Below are 10749 nucleotides of genomic sequence, written 5' to 3'. Positions count from 1 at the left end.
TCATACTGTCTCTGACCAAACTCGACCAGCGATCTGTAACCTGCTGACATAATGAAACAGTATAAATAGTTTAACTATGGCGGTCAGTCTAAAACTGTAAACTGGAAAAGAAAATGTGTATGTTCAAGACAAAATGACATAAAAGTGTTATTTTGACGGGAAGATGGGTCTCTCGAGGAAGGAATCATGCAAGAAAAACCAAAATTTCTACACCTTCATAAAGCTGCTGAAAATATATGAAATCCAGTCCAGAAGACCATTAGATTGACGACTTTGCATGTGAAATTCATCTACTTCCATATACAGCTTCTATGCCTTTATATCACAATACTCTTCTATACAGTCTTTATATTACTACTCCTCTATACAGTCTCTATATCACTACTCCTCTATATAGTCTCTATATTACTACTCCTCTATACAGTCTCTATATTACTACTCTTCTATACAGTCTCTATATTACTACTCTTCTATACAGTCTCTATATTACTACTCCTCTATATAGTCTCTATATCACTACTCCTCTATACAGTCTCTATATTACTACTCTTCTATACAGTCTCTATATTACTACTCCTCTATATAGTCTATATTACTACTCCTCTATACAGTCTCTATATTACTACTCCTCTATACAGTCTCTATATTACTATTCGTATCCACAGTTTCTTCTGTTTAACAACATGCGTAATTTACGAAATATTTTTATGCGTACATATTATTGACATGATCACAGTTAATGCACAAAAGAAATTTCAATTCTCACCAGTTTCTGTATTGATTCAAAAGGCCACTGGGTAACATAAAATTCTAGATATCATAAAAAAGTATGAAGTGATTGTAGGTATTGGAATATTGGTATACCTATTTTAGATGGTACAATACTCAGTGTGTGTAGCAGAGCTAGTTACATGTATGTTTTGTCATCATAGTTCTACTGAGGAATCATTCATTGAATCAAGCGCAGGATGCTGACAGCAATACACAGCAGTGAAACGCTGACGATTGCTGAACTTCCAGCAGATGTTGTGCGCAGATCAGCAGTAGTGCTCTCTGTCTTTTGTCGAGTGGTTGTCATACCTGCTGTGGTTGTCATACCTGCTGTGGTTGTCATACCTGCGGTGGTTGTCATACCTGCTGTGGTTGTCATACCTGCTGTGGTTGTCATACCTGTGGTGGTGTTCATATCTGTAGTGGTTTTATTTCCATCCTGAGTTGTTGTCATCATATTGGTATTTGTCGTCTCAGGGTGGGCAGTTGTGGTGGTGTTTACTTCAGGGGTAGTTGCATTTTTATCAGCTGTAAGTTGATCATTGATTGTTTTAAATGAGCTTTTGACTGATAATTCTTTCAGAATAAAGTTATATTTTGATATCAAAATCATTCAAAATTGTTGTGTTAGTTTTTCACATATATATATAAGCTTATGTTTTTGCTGCCGGTGAAGAAATGAGACAGATACTTTAGAAACTGAGTAAAGCTGTAAGTAAATATTCAACATATAGCCTTTGAACTTACCTATCATCAAGGTTTTGGAAGTTACATTTACCCAATAGATGTTGTGGGATTGCGCAATAGCTCCTCTACAAAATGGCAACAACTAGGCTGTAGTCAACTCACCAAATACTATCATATAACTAACTACATGCATATATTCTCAGACTACTGATACGAGAAGAATCAGTGTTTACACTGAATAACTTATTGCATGAGAACAGCCAACTTGCAGATTTTTGGAGTGCCTTTACCCAGTGGCGGGTAGCTTAATCTTCACTAACCGTAATCTTTGGGCTTTTAAGAATTGCCCCGAGTACTGGTTAGAAAGACAATATTCAGTCTGTCTAGAGTCTTTGACCCATTTTCTATCAGCTTTTTTTATTAGCTACAAACTGTCAATAGGTTTTTAAACTTTAACTACATAATTTTTCGAATCACTGCTTTTAAGAGTACGTCAAGTTTTTTATGATCTTTTCGTTAAGAGTTGATTGCGTTGATCAGAGTTCTTCTATTAAAATCGTAATAAGCATAAGATAATAAAGACAGCAGTGTTTTTTTCATAAAGTCAGAATTCATCGAATGTCATCTCTATTTTTGCCACAGATGTCAGAGGTGTGATGAACAGCTGTCATGCAAGACAATCGCAAAGTTTAGATTGTTTATCAATTATGCATCTACTTTTTTTAAATGTTATAAGCATCATTTGAAACTAGAGCAAACATTGCCTGGCAGATTGCCAATGGCTAATTTAAGTAAGCTAGTTATCTACGGCTCTTACTAGTACATAGAATGATGTTGAGCAGTAACAGGGAACGGTAGAGAATTTGCACTCACATAGTGACATATATTGCCCAATGAAACCATCAATCTCGCGTAGCTAAATTGGTAAGGCATTTGCCTAGTGAACAGGATGTTCCGAGATCAAATCTTCCGCGATACGGATTCTTCATTCCAAGATTTTAATAGTTATAACTGGACATACAGAACTACACGAGTACACACAGACAAACTTTGAGATTAATATATATAAATTACGATGTTGCTCCTAGACAACTGCAGGTTCAACTATCAACATTTGATTTCACAGGAGTTAAAAAACCCGCCTATATGAAAGCAATATAAGACAGAATTTCAAGTTGAAAAATTAAAAAGAACTTAGATGTAATTATTTGGGTCTCAATTACTTCTCACTTTGAAAACAAAGGGGTACAACTTAAAGGCTGACACCTGCACTAGGGTCAAACTGTCACTGTTAGTACCCTTTAGTGTTTATTCTCAGAATGTAAGAAATGCCACTCAGGAAGAGTTTTCAAATCGCTGCCAAACTGTCCTTTTAATACTTTTGGGTAAAACTTTAAACGAGTTTTTAGCAATTTTCAGAATGTTCCTGATTGTCTTTAAAAGTGTGTGTGTCACCAGTGGAAGTAACTGCATCACTAGTCAGAGCACCTGTGCCACTAGTCAGAGCACCTGTGCCACTAGTCAGAGCATTTGTGCCACTAGTCAGAGCTCTTGCGCCGCTAGTCGAAGCACCTGTACCACTGGTCGTAGTATGTATGCTGACCAGAATATGCGCACCATCGGCCAAAACTCTTAAAAATAGTTGGCCAATCGTTACTTCTTGCTTCTCATGAGCATGAAAAACAAAATGGTAAAATATCTTATAGAACTGTACGGTAAGCTTATTAACGCATATAATCAGTTGCGTGGATTGTGCATTTAGGTATGCAAAACTTACTGAATGTATACACCACCAGTGTAGGCTGTATTGGCAGGTATGGACCACATGAAGGTCAAAGGTCCTTTCTCAGCATCATTTGTATGTGTAACAGATGAGTAAACAGACCTGCGAGATAAAAGTCTTAAATTAAACGCTACCGTGTCTAGTAAAATTCAATTGCCTCGATAAGATAGGTAGAGGTGGAACGAGACACGAGACATCTCGAGTATCAACTTGTCTCGTCCTGGATCGATCTCGCCTCGACATAACTATTGCCAAACTCGAGACAGGAAATAAAACTAAAGCGCCTGCGCACGGCTATTAAAACATGACTGCAGAAGAAGGAAAATAAAGTTGCAGGAAATAAAGTAAGACCTAGTCAATAGATGGTAAAAATATACATGTACAAAGCAATATGTTTATAATAATTATTATCAAGCTCAAAATTCATAGAAATATATAACTTCGCTTAGAGCAGTTTGTGTCACTTTTATTTACAAAAAACACATGCTATTAAAATGTTGTATTTAAATCGTTTACAGAAAATACAATTTAAAAAGAGGTTTATCAGTTTCATATACCAAGTGCGCTAGTCCTTGTGGAGTGAAATCATTACCAAATGCTCATTATTTTACTGTCTCGTGTTTTGAATCTCGAATTTTTACAAGACAGTGTCTCGAGTCTCGTCTCGGACTTGAAAAACCTGTCTTGTTCCATCTCTAAAAACAGGTGGATCAGTGCCAGAACTCTAAAAGTATAGCGCATCGTATCTGATGATAATGCAATGCGTGCAACAATATCTTTCAAGTTAAACATTTTTTGAAATGATGGAAGCAGAAAGCAAATTTTGCAGAAAGAAAGCAATAAAGTTTTTACGCAATTACAGCGTAGTTAATAAATACACTCTCCTTGAAGAACTTGGTGTTAAATCTTTGCTGATGGGCTGAAGTACAAAAGGATATTGCACACTCTAAACTTTTTGATTGTTTCAGTAGGTCTTACTTTTTGCCCAGTGAAAGTCATTTACTGTACGTTAAAACACGAATAAATTTTTTGTCAATCTCTAATAATTCTAATGAAAATAGCTTGCCAAGGTTATAAGAAAGCTTACTCTTTGGAGCAGGGCCCATTTTGTGAACCAGCAGGCAGCGTATGAAGGTCAAACATTCCAATTCCATTGCCTGTATCTACTTGTTTTCCTTGCAGAAGAAATCCGGCGAAATCATTACCTGTTATTATAACTAAAAACAAGAGATGACATTAGTCTATCAATTATTATAACTAGAGACAAGACTTGACAGTAGTCTACCTGTTATTATAACTAGAAACAAGACATGACAGTAGTCTATCAGTTATTATAACTAGAAACAAGACATGACAGTAGTCTACCAGTTATTATAACTAGAAACAAGACATGACAGTAGTTTACCAGTTATTAAAACTAGAAACAAGACATGACAGTAGTTTACCAGTTATTATAACTAGAAACATGACATGACAGTAGTTTACCAGTTATTATAACTAGAAACATGACATGACAGTAGTCTACCAGTTATTATAACTAGAAACAAGACATGACAGTAGTTTACCAGTTATTATAACCAGAAACATGACATGACAGTAGTTTACCAGTTATTATAACTAGAAACATGACATGACAGTAGTCTACCAGTTATTATAACTAGAAACATGACATGACAGTAGTTTACCAGTTATTATAACTAGAAACATGACATGACAGTAGTTTACCGGTTATTATAACTAGAAACAAGACTTGACAGTAGTTTACCAGTTATTATAACTAGAAACATGACATGACAGTAGTTTACCAGTTATTATAACTAGAAACATGACATGACAGTAGTCTACCAGTTATTATAACTAGAAACAAGGCTTGACAGTAGTCTACCAGTTATTATAATTTGTAGATACAATAATGCAAGTTTTGTAGAGAGCAGTAATGATGCAATAATTTTTAGTATGCATTAGTTCTTCTTTCAAATACAAAATCTTTCTCCTGCGGTATATAAGTTTGCGAGGTGAGAGAGTCATAGTGACAGAAAACAAATCTCATGGAGTGACAAGCTTGGAGTGATCTAAAGATTTCAGGGATTGTCAGATGAATAATCTTAAAGGTTGACTTGCAACAAAATTCACATTATTCACATTAAATTCTGAGTTATTTGATATCAAAAGATTCACCATGTCTTACTCTGCTGTGTTTGTTAGATAACTCTATCTGAATGATTGAATAAAGGTCAAGATTACAGCTTAGGTTATGTCTAGGCCAAGACCGGTTTTATGCCAACCGTAAATGCCAACGACGATCTACAGGAATCCCGAAGAATAACCAACAGTTAATACAACAGTATACAATAATATACAGTTAGACGGTACCGGGGACTTCTTGTTCCGAATCTGACGCGGTAAGTCACATTTCAACAGTGTTGTAGGTGCAAAATATGTGGAAATGTGATTACAAGCTCTTAAAAGCTCAAAAATGAACAGTTAATCGCCGCCATCATGAAACTGCCGTAGATTAGAATCCCTTTCCAAAATGGCTCAAATGGGATATGACTGAACAAGATGGCTTCTGTTTACACTTTCATGCAACCTCATTCGTCGAAATATTTTTACAAATATACTTCACGCATTCAATAAAACTATGTCTATTGTCCTTACGTGTCTGTTTCATCATCATTGTAATGCTGTCAATTTGAGCACTGGTATCTCAAAACCTACCACAAAAATTCGTTTAATTTTTTAACCCTAGCTTGAAGGATTGCATATCATCCTCTGATAAACATGACGAGCCTGTTGGTCACCTGTGATAGTGAAAAAACACTGCAGAAATTATTCGCGCTGTTTGGCTGGAAGGATGGGTCACATGATCAGATTACGACTAGACGATTAGACCAAGCCCAAACTGTAAACTAGCGAGCATTTACATTTGGTTAGGGCTTTTCGGTGAAACCCGAAGTGCTTGTCATACACTATGTTTCCATGATGCGCAGTGCTTCGGAGTTGCGCTATCTCCGAATCATGGAAACAGCGTCTTCGCACTGAAATCACTGCGCACTGATCAGTGCGAAGCCAGTGCAAATTCGCAGCAAGGAAACAGCGACTGCGCAGTGGCTGCGCACAGCTCTCATGTCGTGGAGACGGATTCTTCGAGGGCCATAAACTAGTACAAAGGTTGTCCTGCTAATCTTGTTTTTTTACTATTCTTCCGATCTTCTTTCACCTAAATTTAATTATGATCTGCATTCACGAGGATGATGAGGTGATTACTTTCCTGGACTTTGTTATCGATGCCAACACTTTTCGAAAAATAGGTGGCAAGTCCTAAATTAACGTTTAAATAATATATTACTTAAAAATACTTATTAAAAATATAATACTATGTAAAAAGTGTGTTAAGATTTGTAAAACCTTGTGAATGTGTATTGTAAATAAAAGTATAATGACGACAGAATCATAAAAAGACCGTTTATGACGTTCGGTATCCTTGATCATTTCTATTTCTCCATCAGGCGATTCGATTTATACAATTTCTCTTCTCTGGCTAATTTGCGGCATTTGCTGAAAACCACTGCGCAGCATGGAAACGTACAATCACCTCGACTTCGGAGGTGGCTGCTTCGCAGTACTGCGCACCATGGAAACATAGTGATAAACTAGTGCTCCGAGAAGTTTTATATTGAGCCTTTTATTAGCCTTTCAATTCACGAGAACATCACGTGTCAAAACAATAACCAAATTATTTGACTACATCAGAAAAATAAATTGATTCCAATCTACAGCGGTTTCGTGATGGGGACAATTAACTGTTCGCTTTGAGCTTTTACGAGCTTGTAATCACATTTCCACATATTTTGCACCTACAACACAGCAGAGTAAGACATGGTGAATATTTTGATACCAAATAACTGTAATGTGAATTTTGTTGCAAGTCAACCTTCAATAGTATTGTGGTAGCAAGAATCCTTGTTTCAACTGTTAATACCTAAAGTAAATATATATGAGCAATCTTTATAGTGTTAATCAATAGTCATATTTTACAATATGTTTTCCACAAGGTACCACGGCAAGTAAACTAACTAAAAAGTGGTGTACAATAAAAAAATAAAAAGGAACACAAAGAAACTATAGTCTAACTAAAAAACTAGTGAATAGTCTAACTAATATAATAATATTGGAACTGAATGCATAAAATATGTAAAACGCAAGCTTGAGGATTGATATGAGTATTGTTTAGACAAAAGGTGAACAAATAATAGCTCTGTGAAAATAGTATGCATATCTATGACAACAATTTTCTAGTTATGAAAACAACGTGTAATATAAAAATGTTCAAATAGGTAAGGCTAGATGGTGAATGGTATTATTGGTCAGAGGATAGTAGGTGTAGTTTGAGTTTTGTTTTAAAAGATTGCAGAGGAAAGTTCTTAAATGAGTGCAGAGATTATTAAATGAATTTAGCAGGTAGCAAGTAAATCTGTTCACTTATTCTTCTTGGCAGTCCTAAACTCTGGTTATAACTGTTGTTCGCATTCTAACTGTTAGGTATATCTGAAGTAGACCAGTTATATTCACAGTTGAGGCACGCACCTTTCATGGTACCCCTCGACTCCCATTCCGAGGAATCAATTTCAATAGTGTAAGGACAAGTTGAGGTTTGAGCAGTGGTATTGAGATGTATAGGAGCAAGATGAGCGCATGCTAGCACCGGCGCTCCGGTTGGATAACCAGCAGTGCATGCCAAGCACACAGCTAGGAGTGTCAACACCTGAAGCAAGTAGACCAGTGTTATGGGTTAGAAGGCAAGTTTGTTTCATATTATTTTAAATATTACACAACTTTCAAAACTGTGATGAGGACCTTTAGTATAAATAGGATGACGAGAACTTAGCAAGAGAGCACAACTCATCTCGTTTATATTCTGTTGACAGAGCTACAACAATAAACTAGAAATTGGGCTCACGTATTTATTCTATATTTAAAAACTTTTGCATTGCATTTTGGTAAAATATTCATGGTATATGCGATTTTTCATATTTTTATTAACAATTGGTTTTTAACTGCTTTTTTGTTCTAACATCGCAACCACATTCATTATCGGACAGAAATTACTCAAAGTATGTATTCTTAGATTTACCACTGCACTATATTACTTCAACGTCTAGTAATATCCACACATCAACAGGGCAGCTTGTACATCTTCTATACTGGTACAGATCAAAGTTAATATAGCGCATGCAAATGGTACAGCCATTTCAGTTATAGTATGACAGTTGCCTCTAATAGTAATAACAAAATATATCAAAATAATGATAAAAAACCACGGGTTTCGTTGTTTGACAATTGACTAAAGCTACTAGTATGCTTTAATATAAATAGAATATGTTTAAAATAAATCAAAGTTAATTAGAAATATTATGCTGCAATTAAATTATACAAACATTTACTTGAAGAGAAATCTTGAACAGAACTAGTGTGAGTGCATTTAAAAGAGAAAATTAGATGGAAGCTTCCAATTAGGATTTTCCGTTTATATTACTATTCATAAGATACCAGCTATAATCAAGAAATAGTTCAATAACTTGTAATAGATCAAATTTCATTTAATATATTGTTAATTGTTAGAACAAATGAAAACTCACATATATCATGGTATGGCTGTGAGGCAAAAACGAAAGGCCAACCTCCAGACAGGTTTTATCTGTAAAACAGTCTTTCTGTAACTGACAATGTTTGCCTTGACAGTTCTAATCACTAATGAAACCGGAATTGGGTGGTTTTGTTTAAATATTGCGTGACAGTGATGCAAGGGAGGACAATACAGCATAGTTGAGGTGTGTTCTTTGATCTACATGCAAACAGTGTGATAACGCTGTTGAAATTAAACCGAATAGGCAATATCTAGCCAATTTGTAATAGTGAAGCCATTCAACTGTTGATCAGTAAATGATAACTGTAAACAGGCAATCGTGTCAATGCCAGAGTTTGACAGGCACCAACATGTAGTTTACTCTTTCAAAATACGTATACCAGCATTACGAACTACTGAAACTATTACAGCTGGTGCTTTCAAGTCAATGCCTTTGAAGTATTTAATTCGTGCTGTTTACACCCTGGCCCACCCTATCGCTCATGTACAAATTTGAACTATGTTTTATGCACTACGTATAGTTACTAATTGCTACTAAGTCATTGATTGCTTGGATGCTTTACAAGCGTATCAGTTTGCAAGAAGATCTTCAGGCATCAGATGCTCATAGTATTTTCAAACCTATCTTGATTACAACAGGCATTGATCTACTGGGGTTTGTCAATGTTACAGATCAAGGTCACAAGGCCACAGGATGTTTACTAAGGGAGAAAGGATACAGCCAGTTATATTTTTGACTTGCTAACACTTGACAGTTCTACAGGCTAACAGAGTTGTAGCTTGTTTGTCAGTGTATTAAACTCAGCTCTTTATTTACTATCAAGATTCAATAACATTACCGTACAGTACTCAAGCGAATTCACAACTGACTGCCCAGTTATTCATCAGCACTAACAATATGGATAGGATATGTGGTTACAGCAGGAAGGCATAAAACTTAAAACAGACATAAGACATAGAGCAGCATCTGTGGTTACATAACGATGGCTATTCCTAACCAATATGCACTTGCAATCTCAGGGCATCTCCCACTAAATATTCACAAGAGTGATGATTGTAGGATTTAAATGTCATTGGTATACAGGTGGTTGTCATAACAAAGTGTTTTATGTTGTTTACAAAGTTTTTACAATATTATTCTAAATTTGACATGTTTGCTACATATTATATTATATATAAAATTATATATAATATAATAAATTATATTATATTATATATAAATATATACATATATTGAATTAATATGATATTTTACTGACCTTTTTTTAAACAAAATGTGAAGAGCTTACTGGGCTATGCTTGTCAACTAAATGTTGTCAAAATTTTATAAGGAGGAAAACAATCAAAGTAGGTCACCATATGCGGCAGAATCCTCAAAGGTTGACTTGCAACAAAATTCACATTACAGTTATTTGGTATCAAAAGATTCACCATGTTTTACTCTGTTGTGTTGTAGGTGCCAAATACATGGCAACGTGATTACAAGTTCTTAAAAGCTCAAAAACGAAAAGCTGCCGTAGATTGGAATCTCGTTATTTATCTGACGTAGTCATTACAGTTTGGTTATTGTCTTGTCACGTGATGTTCTCACGCGAATTGAAAGGCTAATAAAAGCTCAATATAAAACTTATCGTAGCACTAGTTTATGACAAACACTTCGGGTTTTACCCAAGACCCCGTATCAAATATAGATGCTCGCTACTTTACAGTTTTGTTTCGGCATTATTCAATCGTCAAGTCGTAATCTGATCACGTGACCCAATACTTCGCAAATAATTTTTTGCAGCACTTTTCGATTATCACAGGTAACCAACAGGCTCAACATGATTATTAGACAATGATATGTACTCCTTCGAGCTAA

The 10749-nt window shown here is 35.4% G+C and overlaps 1 protein-coding gene across 2 annotated transcripts; it reads right to left on the bottom strand.

Annotated features, from left to right (window-relative positions):
• Positions 1-779: 779 nt before the first annotated feature.
• LOC137400182 (putative defense protein) lies at positions 780-8980 on the bottom strand. 2 transcript variants are annotated; one of them, XM_068086501.1, is made up of 7 exons: positions 8881-8980; positions 7829-8006; positions 4329-4458; positions 3236-3343; positions 1519-1583; positions 1153-1299; positions 780-1116 (listed from the first exon to the last, which is right to left on the bottom strand). In XM_068086501.1, the coding sequence occupies exons 1-7, from the start codon at positions 8887-8889 to the stop codon at positions 950-952; spliced, it is 804 nt and encodes a 267-aa protein (XP_067942602.1). In that variant the 5' UTR covers positions 8890-8980; the 3' UTR covers positions 780-949. The 2 variants fall into 2 exon arrangements, with proteins under 2 accessions (XP_067942602.1, XP_067942601.1); XM_068086500.1 differs by having other exon boundaries at positions 780-1299.
• Positions 8981-10749: the final 1769 nt, after the last annotated feature.

Source organism: Watersipora subatra, chromosome 7 (genome assembly GCF_963576615.1).
Source record: "Watersipora subatra chromosome 7, tzWatSuba1.1, whole genome shotgun sequence".
In the NCBI taxonomy this organism is placed as follows: Eukaryota; Metazoa; Bryozoa; class Gymnolaemata; order Cheilostomatida; family Watersiporidae; genus Watersipora; species Watersipora subatra.
Note: the sequence above shows the minus strand (reverse complement) of the source record. Positions and strands in the feature narration are given on the sequence as shown.

Bases quoted from the DNA above. Each gene is read 5' to 3' on its own strand.
- LOC137400182 (XM_068086500.1), bottom strand. The intron at 4,459-7,828 runs GTGCGTGCCTCA...TCTTGTTTTTAG, and splicing joins GTCGAGGGGTACCATGAAAG to TTATAATAACAGGTAATGAT. The intron at 1,300-1,518 runs GTAAGTTCAAAG...ATCAACTTACAG, and splicing joins TTCCAAAACCTTGATGATAG to CTGATAAAAATGCAACTACC.